The sequence below is a fragment of the Pygocentrus nattereri genome, chromosome 6 (assembly GCF_015220715.1).
Source record: "Pygocentrus nattereri isolate fPygNat1 chromosome 6, fPygNat1.pri, whole genome shotgun sequence".
NCBI classification, from domain to species: Eukaryota; Metazoa; Chordata; class Actinopteri; order Characiformes; family Serrasalmidae; genus Pygocentrus; species Pygocentrus nattereri.
In genome coordinates, this window is record NC_051216.1 from 40,990,655 (window position 1) to 41,014,239 (window position 23,585).

Consider the following 23,585-nt stretch of genomic DNA (forward strand, 5'->3'; position numbering starts at 1 on the left):
TTCTCCTCCCTCCACCTTCTAGCATGATTCTGCTGTACCTGTCAGTTAAGGCTCCTCTCCTTGCTCCCTTCGTCTTTCCTTAGGTTCTGACTCTTCTAGTAGTGTAGGTTCATCCACGGGCTCGCTCTCTCGCTCCCAGCCTCCCCCTCCTCCTGCCCCGGCCCTAACCCAGCCGGCCCACACCACGCCCTTGGCCTACCCTGCCGTCAGCACTAGTAGCAGTGTGTCCTATGAGGGTGGCAGGAGCGGGCCCCCGGCAACCACAGCTAACGCTAGCTACTATTTGCTTCCCCTGGAAGCGGCGGGGATACCGCCTGGAAGTATCCTGGTCAACCCGCACACAGGTTGGTACTCGTGCAGGCTCACCATTTCTCTCTTCATGCTACTATTAGCATGATCTAATGCCAGTTTTAGCCTTTTATTAGACACACGGGTGGGTGGGTGGGGGGTTTTGCATCTGTATTTTTCTGCTGCTTAAAATACTAAATCCTAAACTAACCCTACTTACACATTGTCTCAGCCATCTCTCATAGTCTGCCCTCCTCTTGTGCTGCTCAGCATGATGCTGCCTAAATAAAGGTGCTGCAAAAACACAGTCTTGGGGTTGGGAGGGGGGTGATTTTCGGTGAAGTAAAATCTTAAGCATTGTGTTTTTAATCGATGCCTTTCGCTATCTCAAGAGACTCTCTGTTGCTAATAATTAGAAGTTGTTCCTTTGCTTTGCTTGTTCTCTGAAAAGTAAACCGTGTTGATGAAACACATCCCACTGTCACAGGATATCTTGTCTAATGATGCAGCTCATGTGCCATTTAAATCTTTCCCCTTCACACCAGATATTTGAAAATGGGGGCTCATCTTGGACGATCAATAAATCCTTCTTCACTCCAAACAAATTCCCCAAAGTCTCTCAGGGAAACGTGTAATGAAGCTGTATTCTGTGTCATTGAAAAAGGGGAGGGGAAATTGTGTAGTGCTGCCTCTGATGTATAAAATATTCCTATTTACTTTGTTCGCTCCTGTCTCGTCTTTAAATATGCATGCGGCTGATAAGACGGTATATTGCTGGTGCTAATATATTTTCGAGAAGGAGCCCGGGTGTGTAATTGCTTATTGACCTTTTTTAAGCAGTTGGCAAATGGGAAAATTTTCCCTACTGTGAAGGCCCGAGGAATTCATGTCGAAAAGTAGACGTTCAAACCTCAAGGAGGTTTATTTCAAGGTCGTTCGGTGGCTAGGTGGAGGTTGAGCCTCTTCCTCCAATTCATCTCAGCTTATCACATTTCACAAGTGTTCAGTCACATTTAAGAAGTGTCCCAGAGGGCAGAGCTATTCAGCATAATACACCTTCATAGTTTGGAACTCTGTGGGTTCAGGAGTCCAACAATTTGCTTATTAACTCTGAAAATAAGTTGGAGGGCTTGGGTTAGAGTCCAGCTGATGGCTGCTGTCATAGTGCCCTTGAGCAAGACACACAGCCGCAGGGGGAATGTCACTGCTCTTGGTTAATGTAGGTCATTATGGGCTAAAGCTAAATGTAAACTGTACTTGCCTTTGGGCTGTTTGCTTTTTCAGGTTTTTCTGAGTGAATAAGCTTAAGTAACTACCAAAATGTTCATATTTAGCCCATGTGAAGGTGTAAAAGTTTTCAGATTTTCATATCGATCTTTGTCTTCATATGTAGCTTAAATAGAAGCCAGTTATTCAAAGCTTTACTTGGCCTAAGACTATGGCTGCACAGTTAATAATATGTTTATTGTAATGTATGTTAATCACATCACAGAGGGCATTGATAACCCAAAAGCTCAAATTAGGTTGCACAGCACCAGAGTGACAAAATGTAATGTTGAGAGCCATGCATGCCTGGACAGGCATCGAAACCCTCAGGAGAAGTACCTTATCCACTATGCTGTTCAACCATTCGTGGACAAAACACGTACAGCTGAACAATTACGCTATCCATAACTACTTGCCTGTAAATGAGATGATTATTCACAATCCCAAATGAGTCAAGCAGTGGTGGTTACTGTTACAAACCTAAACATGTACAGTTTTTTCCAAAAGTTTGCGTACCCTTGTCAGATTGTTTTGTTAGTTTGAAAATAATCACACATCCTCTACAGAGAACCAGATTCTGCAAACTGTACTGCACAATAACTGTTTATTTCCTGAATTTAGCATAAAAAATAATATATAAAACATGCCCTTTCAAAAGTTATGGCACATTTTATGTTTTGAGATTTTTTTAATTAGGTTAAGCAAATAAATACAAAGCATGCACTAATATTTGCAGGAAAATTATGTATTTAAGTCTATTCCCTGTAGAGTATGTGTTAACTTCTTCTTTTCCTCTTGGAAAATCGACAAAACATAATTTATCTCGGGTGTTCGAACTTTTGCATACACCTCTGTTTGTTTTTGTAGGCCTGTATAGACAAAATTGTTCAGGGAATGCTCACTTTTTTGCTGACAGCCTTACAGTGCACAGAAAATATGCTTGTAGTTGTGCTGTGAGTAGCCATAGGTACATTCATTAGTTTTATTTTGCACAATAGTGAGTTATAATTTTGTAATTGTTTGCTATTTAAAAGAGAGGTTGTGATGATGTATTCTGCAGACCATTAGCTGTTCAGTAAATTTGTTTTGGTTTAATTTCAGAATTGCACATCCAGTCAGACACACAGTAGAACTGTATATTTTAATAATTTATTGCTTTTTATATTGTCATTGCAGTATGTAATTGCTAACCTTGTCTAAATGAAATTTGCTTCCATCATACATGAGAAAGAAGTTAACATATTGACATTCTGAAAGAAAACACCAAGAATTTTTCTCAATCTGTTGGGTAACATGGCAGAAAATGGGCAGACACTTCCTTTATTATTAAAAGCACAAGAAGATCTCACTGGCTGTAGAGTAAAAGTGAATAATTGAGACCACAGAATCAACAAAGCATAGTTATGTTGTACGGTGTTAAAAGATTGTCTGTCTACTGTATGATATGGTTTAGTTATATATTTTTTTTTTTCCACTTTATGACCTAGATTTAATTGATTCTTTGAGTCTTTTGATTTGTTTGAACCTTCAGAACAGAAGCGATGACAGGGTAACAAATGTCTCTTCAGATTCCACAGTTTTAAACTTTCCGAATACTTTAAGAAACCTTATCCCATTGTGCCATTAACTAACTGCAGTAAATTGCCTGTATAAAGGAACTATACTTTTAACTGCAGAAAAGCTACCATCCATTAGTTAATGGGGGAATGAATTACATGCTTGTGCTCTTTATGAGAATTGCTTCACAGTTATTCTTTGCTGCCGTAGCATAATGGCCTTTAGTGCCATTCTGTCAGATAATTTGACTGATCAGATGAATATCAGCATTGTTTTAGTATAATGGCATTTAATGCATAGTAATGCTGTGTAAAAGTACCATCACATATCTGCAAGCATCCCCTCTACATTTCTAGGTCAGCCTTTTGTGAACCCGGATGGCAGTGCTGTGGTCTACAACCCCACCGTCGCTCCTCAGGCTTCCAGGCCACAGCAGCCTTTACCACCACCACCTCCACCTCCTCCACCCCCACCTCCTGGCCCCCTCCAGCATCAGTCCAACAGCCATGTCATCCCTCAGGTAGGTACATCCCAAGTAGTTTGAGTGATTATTAACACTTCTTTTCTAACCTGTTCCACACTAAAATCTTATGACGACACCTGTTTCAGCTTCTTTCTTATTGGGAAAGTAAATATTTGAAGTTCGAGCACTTGGCCCATGAGTAATATTTGGTTATTTCACAGATTAATACTATATCGCATCCTTTAAGCATAATGAATTGACTGCTCCCCTGCGTTATTGTTTAGTCAATTATATATGATAGATGGAGGCGGGAAATCTGCTGATAGTGCTGTCCTGCAGGCTGCTTATCGAGTCTGATGGGTCATTAATTGCTTGGCCTAGGTATTTCGCTTGCTATTAAGGAAAGATTAAACCTGTAGCCATGCTACCATTGGGGGGGCAGGAGTTGCCAACCCTGTCACAGTGAATGATTCGCAGGCAAATATATGCTCAGGATAAAGACCAAAGTGCACTTCAGTTTCCAAATGGGAGTCATTGCAGTTCAGACAGGCCATCACAGTTTGAAATTACAATCTGTTCGATGCTGGATGTAGCCGTCGAGTGCTGCTATGACGACCTAGAGATACGGGATGATGGGGACTTGAGGCTCATTAATGAAATGCTAGGATGCAGAATTAATTTGACCCCTTGTGGAGCGGACACCCAAGTCTGACAATGGGCAAATAGCTTGCGCTTTTTCCAGTTGACGCCCTGACGTCCCAGCCCAATATCGCCATAATCTCCAGAGTGCAATCACTTTTGATGAGTTCCAAAATGAAATGTAGCTGCTCAGCTAACCTGTCGTATACTTTGGCTGCCTCTGATTAACCCCGTCACTGTATGTTTACCATCACCATCACGTCAAACCACCTAACTGGCTCAATTAACTTCATCGCGTGGTGTTGATGTGTTTTTTTTTGTTTTTTTTTACTCTTTTCTTTTTCCTACTGGACTGCTAACCTAATATTCTCTCCTGGGTGAAATTCTCTCATATGTTCTAAATGCCTGTGTTTAGTCCCCTTTTAGATTCTTTCATCTTCTCCATCTTTGACTAAACCCATTTTCCTCTCTCCTCCCTGCCCCCTGTCTTCTCCCTCGTCTGTTGCTTCTTCAGCCCCTCTGGCCTGTCCAGCCCTCCGCTCAGCCTGTCCAGTACTCGGCGATGTCTTACCCACCACAGCTCCTCTCCGTCTCCCCTAACCAACAGTACACTGTGGTACCACTCTCTCTTTCTTATCTTTCTTTTTCTTATCTTTTTGCCATTGCTTTCTTTTCTGTGTGCCTGTCTCCTTTTGGCCATTCGGTGCATTCAGTCTAACTAGCCGTCATCTGTATTTACAGTAATGTGCAAAACTCAGGCATCTTGAGAAAATTATGTGAAGCTGTTTATTTAGACAGTATGTGGGTGGGGGGGGGGGGGGGGGGGCACTTATACTGTCCAAAACCTAGTTTATCTGATCAGTCTTTTGTTAAATTAAATCAGATGTGCTGCTGGTGGAATTTAGCAAATCCATACAATGGCTGGAGTGTACTGAGAAATCAGGAACCAAACATATGTTCTTCTAGCCAGGATATTATGAACATGTTACATTTTTAGCTGTTTTCTCTGGTAAAAATGCACTTACTGCCAAGATAGTTTTAGTTTAAACAGTTCTCTTCACTGCTGGTACTGTGCTGTAGTCAGAACCCACACTTCATTTATTTAATTTCTCGTCAAAATTGCTTTAAAGTTATTCATCTTTCAGCACCATGGAAAAAAACCAGAAAGCATATATTTAACGAGACATTACGCAGAAGGCTCAACAACTAAATATAGTACCAAATGTTTCAGTATTTGATGTGTCCAGACTGCTTTACATTTTTTAAAAGAATTTGCAGGGATAGTTTTCCACACCTCCAAAGTTCAGTCTTCCAAGCTGGTGTAGCATTTCCCGCTTCTCACAATCCAAATAATCCCAAACATTTTCAGTGATGTTGAGGTTCAGACAGCCTTTTGTTTGATTTATTTTCCTTAGTTTCCTTTTCTCAGTAAAAGCTTCTTGTCAGCTACACATCCTTTCAGACCCATAGTGTTGAGTTCTCTTCTCACAGTGGAAGTATGGCGGTGGATGTTTTCACATCTGAAGCCAGAGTGGAGCTTGATTTCTTAAAGATGAACGCTTTAAGTGCTGTTGACCTGATGGGGACAGTTTTGGTGGTCAGGTCTTAGACAGTTGTTAGGAATCCCATTTCTTTCTCTGATTTTATCATCTTATATTTTGAAAAATTGTGGAAACCTCTCCCCTAATTAAGGATTATGCAGGTGGGTCTGCCATGTGTCTAACCTGAAAATGAATAACTTGAGCTTGACATGTGTTTTGACTGGGAAATAAGTAAATGAAAAGTGGTCTCTTACTTTTGCGTGTCTTAATTTAATTGAGGTTTGTGTTATTAGTTTGCAGAAACACTGACATGCACAATGATGTTTGCTCATTAGTGTCATGAATGTTATTTTCCTTTGAGATGCACAAATATCAGTTAACTACGAAGAAAAAAGAAAGAAAAGTGGCTTGAAAAAGAAAACAGAAAACCATTAAAGCTGTACAGCCAGGCATTTCTTGCTGTTTGATGAATTCCTTTGGCCCAAATTTGAATATTATGCGATCATTTAAAGCAAGCTCCGTGATGGATGTTTCTGCTTAATAAAAAATAGAAAAGCTCTTCTGCAGAATAGATCGCAGAATGTTGCCTCCCTTAATGGCGCTCATTGGTCTTGTGCCTACATTAGATTAATATGTTCTCCAGAAGTTTTTAGTCTACATTCGACTGCACTATTTACCTCAAAGCTGCTCAGAACATCTTGTTCACGCTTTTCTACACTCGACGCTTATAGATGTGGCTGTTGATTTAGAAAATTTTTGGTTAGTTGCTTGTTTCTACGATTCTTCCACTCATTTCTCCGCCATTCACTTGTGAACACACATCATGGGTTCTGCTAACCTCTTTTTTGACCTCCCTCTACCAGTAAACATCCCTTAATGACTAATTAAAAGAGAGGAAGGCTGCTTTGAATAATTAATCTAGCAGCAGATGTTGAAGTTAATATTCTATGAATAGAAATGCAGCAAGTCCCAGTGTATTTCTAATAGGAAAAAATAAAGCAAATTGATATGGATTGGTAATTAAACTCCTAAGGCTTGATTTGCTCAACTCATTTGCACCTGTAGCAGTACAACCCATGACTGTGCAAAGGATTTCTCATTGTCTGATCGCTGATCATGTCACTTGCTTTAGTGAACCTGATCCCGGGCATGCTCTGTAAGGGAGTGCACATGGTGTGCCATTAAACAGGCTGCTGATTTGTTAACATGAGTTGTGTTTGACCCGCCAGCAAGACAACCTGAGCGCCCAGTTCAGCCACATGAGCCTTGTGCGGCAGCCGTCAGGGGAGGGCCGCGACGCCCACACTGCCATGTACCCCTCCTCCGTGGTGCTTCAAGCCCCTCCGCCGCCACCTCCTCCTCCACAGCAGCAGGCCGGCTATATGGTGCCCTCCCCTGGCCAGAGCGTTCCAGCCCCACCCTACTCCACGCCAGGCCCGGCACCCGTGAACCAGCCAGTGATGCAGCAGCAGGGCTACATGCAGCAGCCTATGCAGCAGGTACACCAATCAGAACCAACGTCAAATTTGTGCAGTCGTTCATGGAAAGGTTTAGAGTTACCCAAATGTTAGGGATCAGCCAAGTCATGTCTGGTGCTTCTTTAGTTCAGCAACGGAGCTGCAGAAATAATTGAAGCTTATGACCTACATCATCGCACTTTTGCCTGAAGTTGTTAAGTAATCTCAAATAGACTTGTTTTTGTTTTTTTTTGGGGAGGGTTGAGCAACATTTTTTTTTTTTTTTGGTGGCTTTGGACACCGAAAATCCCTCAAGCCACGTCTACAGTAAGGGTAAAATTGTACACATTAATAATGAATAGTTATTGAGCAAGAAAGTAAGATTTAGTTTATTTTACCTTTTACAGCAGCAGCTGTCATAGAAAATCCAGGTTAAAGCCAAAAATTAATGAGCCAAGAGTGACGGTGGCAAGGAAAACCTCCCTAAGATATAACGGAAGGAACCTTGAGAGGAACAAAGACTCAAAAGGGGAACACATCCCATCAAGATTTGACAATTAATATGTAAAAGTGAATATACAAAAAAGAAAAGAAAGAAAACTGTTTGTGATTGCATAGAAGACAAGTATTTAGATTGCTGATTTTTATTGGGGTACCAAAGTGCCAGAATTAAACCTTCTTTTGTATTTGCAGTCACGATGGAGCAAGCTACAGTATAAGGCCCTGTTGGTATATAATGCCTGCTGGCTGCTGGAAAATCTATGACGTGATGACCACTAGCTATGCATCGAGTGGTACCGGATTGCTTTGATGACATTTGTCTTGTTTATCTTCTTCCATCTGCAGATGCCAGCATGTTACTGCGCACCAGGCCAGTACCCTCTGTCCAGCCAGCAGTATCGGTCGGTTGGCACGGTGCAGTACAGTAGCCCTCAGAGCCAGCCCCTGCCCCCTCCCCCACCTGCTCAACAGCCAGGTAAAGACCCATTATGCCAGCCTTTACCACATGCCAGAAGCTTAGTCTATAATTCTGTTTATTTTTCCTAAAAGTAAACCACTAAATTCGGCTTATTAGTATTGGTGAATAATGAAGGCATGGAACACCCCTCAATATAAACTACTTGTTCTTATGAATTCATTTAATCAAGATGGTGTTGGAAAGCTTTCCAAGTGTTTGCACACATTTATAAAATGTGTTCCTTTCATCTTTTTGCAAGGAACTTGCCCATTTATCTACCATCCCCTTTGTGCCTCATTGTTTATTTTGGAGTCTGTTTATACTGTACCGCAGGGGAGGGGACATCACGCTCCCATTTTTAATTTTGTTTTTTTTTCTTTCTCCTGCTTTCTCTTGATTCCTCGTGCTCTCCTCATCTCTCTCCATACTTTTGTTGTCTTTGGTTATTCGTCGCTACGTGAAGCACGCCGAAAGATTGTGTGTGGAAATGAGGAGGCGCCCTGGGGGCAGGGGAGCGGAGCCGAAAGCTAATTACACCGCCGAGCACTTTAGCGCGCTGGGTACTCACATTGTATTGCCTTTTTTTAAACAGATACAATAAGCATTTCCAATCAAATGTAAAATTAGCATTGTTTTTCCTCCCTACCGCGGTAGCGTGCCTCTTTTTCCGTTGCCCTCTGTGCTTTGGCAGATGTTTTGTTCAATTGAATTGTAAAAGCTCTCTGGTATTAAGGGGTAAAAAAAACAGGCCTTTATTGCTTTGAGGATATGAAACTGGATCCTTTCTTGGAGGATCTCAAGAGACTCTTGATTCTTTTACGCACTAATTGCCTCTTAGCACCCTGAGCTGTCCTGTTTGGGAGGGCGCTGAAGCAGCTTTAAGGCTTGGTTGGAACTTTGAACTACAGAATGGTTGTAAATATCTCCGTATTCAATACCATGATGATGAAAGCTCCCAGCACACAGAGCTACAGCCACTGCATATTCATGAGAGGGTATTCCTCTCAGATAATCCAACATGGACATCCGTTTTGACTCAGAGTGGCTGAATGCGGGGCCGGGGCACTGTCTGAGAGGCCCTAAGATTCTCACAGTGAACCGGTCTCTTTTCCAGCCCCTCACTCCTCCTCAGGGCCAGAGACAGTTATCAACGAACTGCATTATCATCATTGACATCAGAGGCGTTGAGGTCTTGCCAAGACTTTACTTTTGTTTTATGCATTTAATCAACTGGTGGTTGGTTCCCTACTTATGTATTCAATCAAACAAAACATGTTTGGTGTCTGAGGCTTGCTTTCTGGAGCTACTAGACTAATGTATCTGACAAGAAATGGAATGCTTATCACACTTTACCATCTTGTGTAAACTGCATGTCTAAGTAGGGTTGCCAGGTGTCTGCTTTTGGACCAGCCCAGTTTTAAGCTTAATTGAACTACACGTTCTAACGTCTGGTCCAAAGTAACAGACAGCAGAGCTCAAAAATGAACTGTATCTTACTCTACCTCTCCCACTCTAACTCTGTCTCTCTCAACCTCTTTCTCGCTTGCTCGCAGGCTAGAATTGGGATGTGTGCTCGGAGATTTTTTCAAATCAAGTCTCAGAGGAAGCCTGTGTTAACCTTCACCCTCCTAGTGTTGCTAGTATAATGTGACTGGGGGTGTCCTAACTAGTGGGTAGAATTGGAGCCCTACTAAATTTGGGAGAAAATTGGGTAAAAATAAAAAAACTGAAAAAATGTAAAAATGGTCATCACACTGTTTTGAAACAAACAACAAAAGATGTGAGAGAAGACAAATCTGGCAACCCTGTAAAATGATCACATTCTTCCCCAAACAATAGACTTATGTTCTTTCTGACACTGTATGACGTTCTGTCTATTTTTGAGGTGGTTGTGGTGGTTACGCATGCAGTTTGCACAATGATAATTGGTGGGATGTTGGTAATTTTTAGCTACGTTAGATTCAGGACTCCAATGGTAAACTAAAGACGCAGATCCATGAGGAGCATATCTTCGCTGATAGTCTGCAATTGGGGCAAATTTTTTAAAAAATTGCGGAAATAGCATTTTAAAGTCGACCGCACCAGCAAATGTCCTTCCTTTTAAAATATGATTAATTTGGTTGTTGACACGACCTCAGCCATCAATAATGTCGGGAACATCTTTGTTTGATTAAAAGATTTGAAGCAGGGTCTCTGTTGTCTTTTGTTTTCATTGGTGGGGCGGTCGTGGTGCATTGTTAATTGCTTCCGATGGCATTCGGATGGTTTGATGTTGCTTCACGTCAACTTGAGTCTGGTAGATGGATCCACAGGAAGCAACACTAGAAACCATCTGTTGGCTTCCTTTTGTGAAGGGGAAAGTATCGCTAAGAAGAATGTGCTTTCACTAAACCTAGTTGAAAGACGCACAGAGGCATCATTTGTCGCCTGTGTGTGAGAAAGTGGGATCGGATCAGGACTGATGGATGAAGTCAGGGATGAGAAATAAGAGAGCAGAAAGAAGAAACACATCTGCCCTGCAAAGGAGGAAGTACAAGTTTTCTTCTGTGCTCTTCTTGGGGGCGGGTGAAGGGGGAAAAAAAAAAAAAAGAACAATGTTAGCGAGCAAGCTCCTGACAGTGCAGCATTTTTAAAACCAGGTAACCTTGTGAGTCGCATCTCCACAAACATCTTTGAAAGCACACTTGGTCCAGAGAAGTTGAGTAAATAATTTCCTTCTCCTCCTATCCTCGCTACCTTCTGCCTGCTCAGTCAGCCTGAATGGAGAGTGTTTAATATTATATTCCCTTCTTGCTAGCTCCCTAAGTGGAGGTGAGAGAATTGAACCAAAAATAGCTGGCCCTCGCCGGGGGCCATCCATTCCTTTTGTCCCACTTCTTTTCTCATCTGGGCTAAATTGATTGCTGTCTCTTTGGCCAAAAGCCAGGAGAAATTGAAAATTGCCCAACCTCCCCTCCCCCCCTCTCTCTACTCCTTCCACATAGGCCTCCCACAGAGTCTTCCCGCTGGGCACCTCCTCTGGTGAGAGTTTTTCAATAACATTGCCAGGTTATAAGCTCCCCCTCAGATAACCTTGACACCGATGGAAATTATCCCATCCTGTAATGGGTGTTGGAACAAAACTGCATCACCTGCCTTTATCATGTACGCTGCCTTCTCTATTAGCACGCAGCACCTTGGTGGGCCGTCGATGCAGATGATTGTGTTCTCTTTTTCCCCCCACAGTCATCATCTAGAAGCCCTTGTTGTAACGTTTGAAAAAGGCAATCATAATGAAAGCGGTTTTAATACAGGTAGGCTGTGCACTTATTCAGAGGTAATGAAAAGCGATTTAATGGCAGAAAAACTTGCAGGTGCCTCCGCCAGGTGATCGTAAAGGGTTTAGCTAACAAGGGTGTAATTAGGTGGTTTTGCTATAATTGACATTCTCTGGCACTAAATCATTCATTCGCAGAAGTGCACGCAATATTGCGGTGAACTAGTGGCAAAAAAAACACGAAAGGCTGCACAGTATTTAAGCAGATTGCTCTTGCTTTTTTGCCTTCATGTGTTCTAGTGTAATTTGTACACTGAACGTTTCATGCTAGCTTGGACTCATTATTTCTGCATAATTGCAGTCTCCTTCAGGTTGCGCTTGTTGTCTCTTTCAGCCTCTTTAATGTCTCAGTGTTGCATTTTGTGACTCTGCATACAATTGAAACATTTGTTATTACACTGTCATTTTTATTGTGTTAAGCTGCCTAGCTGTAATATTAGCACATTTGTTAGTCTTGTTTCTCAGCAGGCTGCTACAGGTAAGGATGCCAATTACCTTCTGAATGCATTCCATTCAAAGTTGATCATTTGCCAGTGTTTTTGTCTTTGGATGCCCATATTTTGTAAGATTTATGGCAAATGTGAGACAGGAAATTGTAGGCATGCCACTGACACATGCAGTTCTGGGTGCGCACATGAAAAGCTGTGGAGTGGTTTGAATATATAGGAAGGCTGTTTTTGGTTACCATGTAAATCGCTTACAGTTACATTTTCTTTTGCATTCTTTTTTTGCTTCTTTAGGTTACCAAACTGTGATGCCAAATCAACAGCCGAGCTACCAGAGCATGGTCCAGCAGCCGCAGAGTCAAACCCTGGTGAGCGGCCAACATAGCAATATGGGAAATCAAATGCAAGGCATGATGGTCCAGTATCCTTCAATGCCATCTTATCAGGTGAGCCCTCATCTCCAACTATTCTCTCCAAATGAATCGCTCTTTTAAGTGGGACTGGGTGATATGGCCAACAATCTTGTTGATTTTTCTGTATCTTTTGATATTTATTTTTAATAATTATTATTAACTCACTAGCTAGCTTTCCTAAAAGTGTGTGCTGGGAATGAACTTTCTACCCCTTTCCAGGTATCCATGCCTCAAGGATCCCAGGGTGTGCCCCAGCAGACATATCAGCAGCCAATCATTATCCCCAACCAGTCCAGCCATGGGCCCATGCCTGCGTCCAGCATTCAGGTCTACTACAGTGTTATACCACCCAGTCAGCAGAACACCATGAGGTATGACTGAACTGTTGAAATCGGAATTAATCAGAATTTCCACACATATGCATTAAACAAATGAAACAAATCACTAATACATGTGTAAATATTTTTTGCTAATTGGCTTCTCATATTTACAAACTACGAGATTTTCAAACTAAAGATCAGAGCCAAACCAATAACCTATGTCTTAAGTTTTGATCAGAGTCTCTTATTATAGAAGGAAGCATAGAAAGACTACTGCAGCCAGCTAAAAGTTAGTATATACTGGCTGCGTTGGCAGGGGGTCTTTGGTGACAGTTAACAGATGGTTCAGAGCACAGCTGTGGCACAGCTCTTGATCAGATTTGATAACTAATTATTCACAAACTCAACAACTTTTCAAGCTAAGGTATGAGGTTAAATACAATATCTCTAGGCTAGTAGCATTAGCTGAGGTGAAAACAGATGATTAGTATTCTTCTGACATCTATGTGGGTGATCATTTTTGTAAGATGATGTCATTTATAGCATTTATTGCATGGTTTCTATGTGACTGTCGTGATTTAAAACCACCTTGTTATGCTCAGTGTCTATGTGCTGAAGTAGGTTTTGTGTGACCAAAGCTTGTGTTGTTTTTCTGCAGAATTTTTCTGCCTATACAATTTAAAAAGATTAGTGAGCCAAATTCTACACCTGTAAATTTCAAGCCACATATCATGGATCTGACATGGATTTTTCCTCTACTATAGTACAGTATTAGTAAAATGCTTAGTGGCACATTGAGACATTTTTCAAACATTGACTTTGTCGTGTTATATAGCCATGCTTGTCTCAAGGTTTTTAGTCGAAGAGATCAGGCTGGGGCTGGGCAGGATTGAGCTGCACTGTGCTAGAAGGAAGAGGTCACTTTTTTTCTCGTTCTTCTGCACTCTCGAGGGCCCTTGACTTTAGTAGGCCACGTTGGCAGTGATTTATTCGTCCAGATACCCATCCAGTCTTAATATAACACAGCTGGTCCCGCAAGGAGAACGCTCTCGCAGTCTCGCTCGCTTTCGCTCTTTCTCCGTCTCTCGCTCTCTCTACACCACCACCACCATCCTTCATAAGATTCAGCCTGTGGACAGGGCTTATTCCTCAGGGTGCATGGTGTCTCTAGCAGCTGCCTCTGCGCTTCAGCTGCTGCATCACTCTCCGTGCTGCTTACATCCTTATTAGTCCAGTACAGAGGAAGCAAGAAGGAGAGCGAGGAAAAACGGGAACAGCGCCTTGGAAAATTGGTCACAGCGACAGATGATAAATGCCTACGGTGCCGCGTCTTATTCCACCATCGTGAAAATTACATTGGCAGTGATTTTAAAATTTTTTTTCCCCTTTCTTATTTGTAGGGAGGCATATCCCCACAGGTTTGCAGCGGGTATATTTAAACTAGCACCAGCGCGCTGCGCTGCGTCAATCCCATGTGTACTTAGTGCCCTATATTAGTAATTTCCTTCCAATTTCCAAGCAATCAGCTGAATTTGTGCTGTATTAAGTCAACTGTAGGCACAATTTTGTCGGGTTTTTTTTTTTTGTGAGCAAGACTGTGCATCAAAACTGTGTGTGTGTGTGTGTATCCACAGCTCCTCTGTGGGATTCCTCCCCCCTCCAGGCACAGAGCAGATGTCGTTTCCTCGCACCTCCTCCCCCTGCAACTCCCAACAGATTCCCACCCAGCAGTGCTCAGGTACTTAAGCCCAGAATGACCTACAACTCACTCGGTCAACAGCCTCAGTCATCTTATTTTTATGCATTTTATTCAGAATTAGTTTAAGCAACATTTGTAGTAACTGTACCTAATGAATATTTCATACCTCAGAATCTACATTTTAAATCGGAGTTAACGGGGCACCATCTGTACGGGGTTCCTGCTGTTTGGTAACCGTTTCCGTTAAAATACATAGTCTGTGATTCCTGATTAAAATCATTTTTATTGAACCATTGTATAAACAAACTGCTTACAGCCTCCTTCTCATATTTATTGTTTAGTTTTTGTTTCCTTTCACTACATAGTGTCACTTCCAAAAGATCACCAGGTTATCTGGTTCCAACCCACATTTCATTAACCCTTTATCCCAAATTCTACAAAATAATCTGCAATAGCAGAAGGTTCGGTGTGCATGAAAAAATAGACCATTTCTCTTTAGGTTATCTTTTCAAATCAATATCCTCTTTATCCCTCCACCCCCATTTCATTGCGGTCCCCTTTTCTTCCTAATCCTTGCCTTGGCGCTGTGCGGCGTGCACAATGCGACCCTCCAACCTTCCTCACTAAACACAAGAGCACCTTGCTCCAAACCTGCGAAATTAGATGGTGGGCCTCCACAAAAGGAAGGTGGCACCTTGAGAAATGACTACCCACTCGGCTCGGCTCGCCAATCGGCCGATTCAGTGGGGATCCCGCTCAAAACGAGGCCATCACCATATAATTTAGCGACAACAAAAGGTAGGTAGTCGAGCAGCAGAGTAAAAGAAACCCGGCTTGTCAGCCTCTGTCAAGGGTGGGGGGAGGTCCACCCACCCCTCCTCGTTTCAATTCCGCATCAGGCTTAAAGGTGCTAATTGAAATTACATTCTCCAGCCCTAACGATCCAATTATCAAACAGATATGGGGTGGTAATTAAAAAGTAATTCCTTCGCCGCTTTGTTCCGAGTTATGGCCGTCTTTCCCAAAATAAATAAATAAATAAATGTAAAAAAATTTTAAAAGGCTTTCGTGGGGCCTCTGATTCTAATTTGGCATGGCGCTTTATGTGCCGTTAACGTGAATTGCTTTCTCGCTGCAAGCCCCCATGAACGTTTTCTAACTGTCTCTCCATCACGCTCTTCTCCTGCCCTTAATAACTAATTAAAAGTGGAGACGAGGGAAAAAACCCTGCCTTTTCAAGCACTGGAATTAGATTCCCACTGCCCATTTTAGTGGCCGCAATGGTTTCATTTCATGGAAGGATTAACCAAGTACCCTTTTAAACTCCTGTTGTGTCAAATCCTAAATATTTTAACATCCTTTTTTCCCCAGTCTTTCTTGATCTAATGCTGCCAGCTGTCCTTTTGAATGTAGACCATAATGAGCTTGTCTGGTCATCTTCTAGTTGCTTTACTCTTCTAGTTTATCCTCACAAAAGTCTTCTTCATGTAATTAGAGTTCAATTTAGATTATGTAGCTTAAGGAGTTCCTTATCTGAGGTTTCTTGGCAAATGAGTCACACAGTGTTTGCATTGGAATCGTAATCTGTTCAGCAGTTAGCATCTCAGCTAGTGAAAAGCGCAAGGAAGGCCAACTTCATGTGAAGTGAAATTAATAGTGGCGTTAATAAAATCATCCAAAGCAAACATGGGATTATTGGGCTTTAAACCTTGTTTTGATCTCAACCTGAAGAGGATATTAAATAGGTTATTTGCAAAAAGAGTAATTACCCAGAGAAAAGAGTCTTCAGAGCGTCTCTTAAATGAGGTCAAGGCTTGGCTCTGAAAAGTCTCCAACCTTGTAAGTAGCCAGATCAAGCTTTTTGGATGCCCTGTGTGAAGCTGTTTGACAGAATTTAAGCCCAGATTTTTTTCTGCAACACTGTGTGTGTCCAGTCTTGGGCAGCACATGCTCTTAATCAGAATAAGCAGACATCACTACGTCCCAAGCAGTTAGGCAGAATGTGCTGCAGGACAGTGATGGGAAGGCTTCAGTTCCGTCCTAGCAGTCTGGCTAATTCCTTGTTAAAGAAAATAACTCCATAGATTTGCATTCTTTTGTCCTCAATACATGCTTCTAATCCCCCATAGTGGACTAGTGATATTGTGATTCAGTTTTATTGTGCTTGTAATGGTTTGCTATATATCAAAATAAGGTTTATTGATAGAATTGTTCCAACATGCACTCTCATTTTAGCAGTTGTTGCGTATTCCATACTGTCATCGTCTCCAACCGTGTCTCTTTGCCATACAAGGTGAATCATTCCCCCTCTCTCCTCTCTCTTTTCTAAAATCAGCATCCCATCATGTGTGTTTTGTGGCAGGCGTACCTCCCCCACCCCCTGGTGGCGGTATGGTGATGATGCAGCTCACGTTACCTCCAACCCAGCAGCCACGGCCACACTCGCCTCCACAGTGGAAACATAACAAGTACCACAGTCTGGACCACCAACGCAGCCAGAAGTCCACAGAGCTCTGCAGCCTGGACACCTCACAGGTAAAGCTTCCCTAAACAAACCAGATCAATGAACAGATAGAAAGTAGGGATCATGAATTTTTATTTTTATGACTGCTTCTGGCTTTTGACAGTTTTTATTTATTTTTTTTGTTTATATTGAGTTTTTTTGTTTTTTGTTTGTTAAATCCTGTAGCTTACACTGTGTGGGCTACATGAACATACAACACAGCATTTCCTACTACTTTTTATTAATAACGAAGTAAGATTTTTATTAATAGCATTAATAATAATTAATGGGCCAAACTATGTCTATGTAAATACATAATAATAGTGCTACATCAAATGTAAGAGCCGACTGGCTGCTGATCACAAAATGTTATCCATCATTATGCTATGACATTTTGGAAAATGTGTAGCATTAGCCTTCAGATGCTGTGCGAGTGTAGAAGGTGCAAACTGCATGCAGTTATACTAAGTTCATTCTGCTGTGGTCCCACAGAGCAGTCCCCAGTTGGGCAGCCCATCCACCTCCCCTGCGCAGTCACCCACACCCTCCCACCTGAAGAATGTCCGTCCTGGCCTCACTTCTGTTCCCATCATGCCTCAGTTCTCTAGATCCTTTGTCCCGGGGCAAGGTGAGTCCTACTTCTCATAAAATTGAGTTTTTTTTTTTTTTTTTTTTTTTTTTTTTTTTAAGCCATAGCATTAACCCCTAAGGGTATAACTTAATATATGTACATATATAATCATAAAATATTTATAATCCAAGATTGCTTATTGCTCGTCATTGGCATAACTGCGTTATGCGTGCATATTCCTGTTGGCAGCAGTAAAATAATTTTATCAGTCTCAGGGTGCTGAATCAGGAATTTCTCTGTTTTCTGTTACTGTGTAAAATATACACAGGGCTTCCTTTCTTTTGAAATGCATTTCATGTCTTTTTTCACGATTACGAAGAGCGCTTTACAGTTTTGTTTAAATGTATTAACAGATAAGCACATTAAATGTGTGATTTATATTCCGATTCATATGCTTTCCTCTTCGTAAAGGCAGTTTGTGATTCAAAGTAAATAAAAATCTCTGAATTTTTAGTAGTTAGATCACATTCTTACATAGAAAAACATAGAAACACAATAGCAGCATTCAGAAGTGACATTATTAACCGAACAGAGTAGATAAAATGCTGAAATTACACCCTTTTTTGCCTCAGCCTTAAAGGTTAAAGGCATCCTGTAAACAAAACTCCTTATATCGTATCATCGTTGTCCAAAAGACGCAAATGTCACCAAAATGTAACTTTACAGAAGTTACCAAAAACATTACTTTAAATGCAAGTTCATGTAAAAATATTTTATTCAACAATATTTTATTTTGGATCATTGCTATTGGTCCATTTATGAAATTTGTACACAATGTAAAAGACAGCTTACAAATAAAAAAAACTGAAAAAACAGACATATTTCTAGTTTGAAGAATGACATCATATCTCTGTCGTCTAAGTCCCTCACAAGAAAGCAACTTTCGCATGATCTGAAATGATGACAAGATATGGTCGGTTCCTAAAGCGCTGTCCCTCTGCTGTCTTTATCAGGTGATGCACGGTATCCCCTCCTTGGTCAGCCTCTCCAGTACAGCCCACAGGTCCGTCCTCCTTTGCTCCACGCGCCCCCTATGGTCTCCAATCACCAGGTGAGCCTGACTGAATGGCCATGCCAGGCATCTTGTAGCAGCACCAGCAGTATTAAACACAGCTAAACATCAGTGTTTCTCACTCAGCTCCATCAGATCATCCTGACGTGTAGCTCAGCCACTACTTTATAGGAAGTTACTTTAAAACGTAATAACAATAAAGCAGCCACCAAGCAAACCAACTTCTAAGTGTCCTTTCTTGCCCCTCTATAAATCATTACAGCCAACATTGTGGCTTTGAGCTCCAAGGACAGATGGAGAGCCATTGAGAGCCTGTCTTTATATGTCCTTTTTTTTCTCCTCTCTTCTATCGCCCAGGGCCCAGTGGGGATACGGCATGTTGGTCGAGGCAGAAAGCCGCCCAGGAAAGCACTGTCTACAGATCTCAGTGTAGGTGAAGCAGGTAATGGTAGCAGGAGCCGATGCTGCTCCTTAGCAAGGCAGGCTCCAGAAAAGAGGCGAGAGCTGTGATACTAGCCTGAATATGAGCCTCTGTCTGTCCAGCTTGTTTTACCTCCCAAAAACAGAGAAAAGTATAATAATAAGTAAAAATAATAATACTATTATTGGTGAGGTATGTTTGTTATACTTAAAGACTATGTGGTATCCATATATTTACTCTATTTGAAATGTTTATGCAAGATAAGACCTGAACCCTAGACGGAAAAGGTTATCGTTTGCGTTTTATTTCGAGGTCTGCTTAGATATTAGCTAGCAAGCAAGTAATAGTGCCCTAGTAAATAATAACATATACTATGTTTGTGAAACTGACTAGTGTAGGTCTACACTACACTTGAAGGTCTACACTAAGGGTGAAAATCTCTAACCTCCCAGTGATTCGATTTAATTCTTTAATAAACTATTAAGAATTACTTGTAAAAATACACAGAATACGTAGTGGTGACTGTTTACAGTGATGAAATACAGATATTTTATTTTGCTCATATTTTTATTTGAAAATAGCTTGAGGGTTTGCAAATAAGATTTTTTAAACACATTTTGGCCAAGGGGATGATTAAAAATGATTGAAAGTTATTCAGTCACTACTAAGCATTAAATATTATTGTAGAATTCTAACATTCCAGAGTCAAAGCTGTTAAATCAGCACCATCAGATGGTTTTTGTACATTTCTGGTTAATGTATAAAAGTGTTGAATTACCTTCTGTCCTTTAGTGAGTGGATGTGTTCTGGAAGTGACGGAGCTGCCGGTGGGCATCAGCCGGGCAGAGGCCGACCTCCTCCTGAGGGATCTGAGCCGAGCAGGCGCCGTGGTGTCTTGGCTGCCAGAGCGCCGGGCCGATGGCGACCGTTCCGAGCCACTCCCCTCTGACCCCGCCTCTGCCTACACCGTCCTGGCTACCTTCCCCTCCAGGCAGGCGGCGCAGGGGGCCCTCCTCTGCCACAGCTTCGCCCTCAGCCCGGCCCCCTTCAGACTTACCCCCAGCAAGAGACACTGCGAACAGCCCAGCCTGGAGAGGGCCAGCTCCCAATGAGATTCCTCACTCTATCTGCCCCCCCACAAACTAAATATACCCAACCCTACTGCACCCCAACGCCAGCACCCCTCCCTCCTCATCCTCCCTCACCTATTTTTTTTTCCATCATTTTTCCTCTTTCTGCTCCTCTCTGCCAAAAACAGAACACGTTTCCTCGTCTCCAGTCCCCAAGTTTGGTTGTCACATTCTAGGCATTTTGGGTGGAGAAAGAACAGATGTTGAAACTAGAGACATAAAGTTTCATATACATATGCTTTTGGATAATTGACTAGAACATATCAAAGGGGCAGCCTGTACTGTTTTTTTTTTTTTTTTTTTTTTTTTCCCTGTTTTTAAAATTTTTATTTACCTTTTTTGTTTTACCTTTTTTATATTTGTAAAATCTGGTCTAAAATTATAGTCTCAACTTTCTTTCCCTCACCCTTCCAAGGCACACACTTCCTCTCTCTCCATAGCAGCCATTTGCCCCAGTGGGGTCAAATCATGGGGTCATGGGGTACGCGATGGGTCTCATGTTGTGCCTTCGATCAGAGGATGGCTTCGCTTTTCTCCAAAAAAGAAAAACGAAGACACCTCAGTGTCTCCTGTAAAAATGAAGACCCGCGCATTTTGTTTTGTAAATAATTTATATAGTAGCTAAATAATTCAATTGATTCCCTTCCCTCTGTGAAAGTTGGGAACAGGCACAGGTGAGAGCAAGATTTTATCTTTTTCTTTTTTTTTTTCCTTTTTTTTTTTTTTTTGTCGTTTTTAACTTAAGACGTCGCCAAAAAAATTCCACCCCACTCACTGGTTTACATATTTTACACCCTTACATTTTAAAAATCCTCATTTGGAACAATCCTGTTCACCCTTCTTCCTCCACTTCTGTTCCCTCTTCAGACATGGAAAACCTTGTCAGATCTTTTGATTTTCAAAGTCTTTTAAAAATAATTAAAAAAAAATTATATGCCTACTGGGTCACTGGAAAAAAAACAGTTTGCACATTTATACAAGTCTATATATATATATAAATATATTTTTTTCCTTTTTTTTTCTCAAAGAAAAATGTGTGGATTCTGAAAGGCTGTTCAATGTTTACTGGTGCAAGTCATTTTTATTTCAGTTTGAAAACCAATAAATGTTTACACCAAATGACGTACCTTTCCAACAGTGACATCTCTGTGCCATAAAAAAAAATGTTTTTAACCTGCCCAAGATTTGCTGCTCTCCATCTTTGCTAACAGCGAGCTGTTGTCTCCCTGTGTCTATTAGAACATATTCATCAACAAAACAGGCTGTCGACTTTGTTAAAATGAGTGCCTGGTCCTGTACTCTTCACCCTGCCCCTATCTGATGCTCTACTGGGTGCTATTCATCTCAATTTTCCCTTTTATTGGCCCATTTGTCTGCTACATTAACCTCCCTCCAACCTCATCTCTGCAAAATGGCCTACAGTTCGTCTAGATTTTTCTTTCTCCCCCCACCCCCCCTGTTTTTTCCCCTCCTTCGCCCCTCCTTTCCCTAATAGCGTCAAAGCAATTTAGTGAAGGAGAGAGAAATCTTTTTTTCACATTTTCACATCGAGCCTGAGGGAATTCATGTTGCGGGAGCACTTCTCTAAAGAGGAAGCCTTTGGCTGTTCCAGCCCGGGCACGGTAAGCAGCTCCTTTGCGGCGCCTTTGACCAGATTATTAACGGGCAATTAAGCCAGACATCTGGACTACCCTGACACCTCTGAGCCACCCAGAAGATGGATAAGCTGTTTTGATTAAGTGTACATTTACATCAGTCTTAACACTTTCACTCAGGCAAAGTTAGACCGGTAACACTTTATTGTAGGGTTCTATTCATAAGGCTACATGACATAAGGTTGTCATTACAACTGACATAACTGTTTATAAATGCTTCCAATAAGCATCATTCGCTATAAAGGTTACATTTGCCAGATGTGATCAAAGTCAGCTAAAGTAGCCTTTATGACAGATAATGCCTGTTGTAATAAGCATTTCTAAACACTTATGTAGGGTTATGTTAGTTGTAATGACAACCTTATATAGGTGTCATGTAGCCTTATGAACAGCACCCTACAGTAAAGTGTTACTGTTAGACCTTTGTGTGCTGTATTTACACAGAGCACAATTTCACTATTAACACAAATACACTTATTAACCTGGACTGTTTTACTTTCTTTCCTTATCTGGAGCTTGATTGCTTCTTTAGTTTTGCACTGGAACTTTAAGGCCGAAGTAAAATGCACAAAGTTTAAACTTCAAGGCTGTTTCTAGCTATGCAACATACTTTAGTCCATGTTGGATGATAACAGAATATTGTACAGTGTCAGAAATCACATAAGCAAGTCTATTTGAGATTAGTTAAAAGAGGCATAGAAAGCATTTATTCAGTATTTTAAATTGTTCTCTGTGTGCATAGACATCCTATGACTTTGGACAGGGCAAAAAGTGCCTTGATGAGGTTCTTCACGCCCATTTACAATTTCATGTTAGAATGAAAACAACTGTTTTTACTTTGTTGCCGTGCTCATGAATAATCTGACGAGCCCTAGAAGTAGCTCACTAGATCCTTAAAATATTACATTTATTCTTTTAACTTCACTGACTTTATTCTTGAAATATTACAATTTTCTTCTAATAACACGACTTTACTCTCTAAAACGGCCTTAAAATGCCATCGTAGGAATGCTGACGTTGGCCAGCTTGTTTTGTGAATCTTCTGTTCCACCTTAAATGGTGTTGCACTTACATTCTGACAACTGTACAAGCTGTAGCATTTAAGATGGAATGCAGCATTCGATTAAGAAGCTGGCGAATGGGAAGACAAGTTCAGCTTCAAAGATCGAAGGATATAAGGAGTGCTGACATGCCCTTCACAGTCCGGAACGGTACAATTTCTGCACATCGTCTGCCATTTTCATTGCTGTTACTCTATTGCTGTTTCCTGCTGGGCTGGAAGGTGGCCCATGTATCTAAATTCCGGGACAAAAGATTATCTATATATCACCTTTCATACACTGTGGTCATTAAAAGTGCTCCACAAATGAAAAAATACAAGGATAATTCAAAATAAATTAAAAAAAATAATAATTTAACAGAGAAGAAAATCATTAAATGGAACTTGAAATTAGGATAATAAAGTGCTTTACACAAGAGATGTACAGTAGAGCTAACAGTGTTTAAACTGAGCTGAAAGCTGCTCAAGTAGTAATATCTTCAGCCCAGATTTAAAGGTGTCCAGTGTTGGGGCTCTTCTAAAGCATGAGCGATTTATAGACCAGTAATAGAATCTTAGTCTATTCTGTAATAGACTGGTAGCCAGTGTAAGGATTCATTCTTTTATTCTGGCAGCTGCATTTTGTATTATCTGATGTCTTTTTTGGAAGTCCAGTTAGGAGATCATTACAGTGATCAATCCTGCTAGGAATAAAGGTGTAGATGAGTTTCTCCAGATCTGCTTTAGTCAGAAAATCTCTCATTATGTAAATGTTCTTGAGATTATAAAAAGCTGCTTTGTCATGACTGATAAAACTGAGACCACAGTCCC

General features: G+C 41.2%; 1 protein-coding gene across 8 annotated transcripts in view; it reads left to right on the forward strand.

The window, feature by feature from the left end:
- The window catches only part of LOC108425944 (R3H domain-containing protein 1), a 52,104-nt gene extending 30,922 nt beyond the window's left edge, over positions 1–21,182 (forward strand). For 3 of the 8 annotated variants that reach the window (XM_017695030.2, XM_017695029.2, XM_017695032.2), the window contains 13 exons: positions 84–344; positions 3,468–3,631; positions 4,728–4,829; positions 6,984–7,253; positions 8,058–8,187; positions 12,226–12,377; positions 12,564–12,715; positions 14,299–14,402; positions 16,726–16,898; positions 17,359–17,494; positions 18,451–18,548; positions 18,867–18,951; positions 19,723–21,182. In XM_017695030.2, the coding sequence (XP_017550519.1) occupies positions 84–344; positions 3,468–3,631; positions 4,728–4,829; positions 6,984–7,253; positions 8,058–8,187; positions 12,226–12,377; positions 12,564–12,715; positions 14,299–14,402; positions 16,726–16,898; positions 17,359–17,494; positions 18,451–18,548; positions 18,867–18,951; positions 19,723–20,042 (2,147 nt within the window). In that variant the 3' untranslated portion in view covers positions 20,043–21,182. The remainder of the gene's footprint in view (positions 1–83; positions 345–3,467; positions 3,632–4,727; positions 4,830–6,983; positions 7,254–8,057; positions 8,188–12,225; positions 12,378–12,563; positions 12,716–14,298; positions 14,403–16,725; positions 16,899–17,358; positions 17,495–18,450; positions 18,549–18,866; positions 18,952–19,722) is intronic. The other 5 variants (XM_017695035.2, XM_017695036.2, XM_017695034.2 and 2 more) reach the window with 4 other exon arrangements.
- Positions 21,183–23,585: the final 2,403 nt, after the last annotated feature.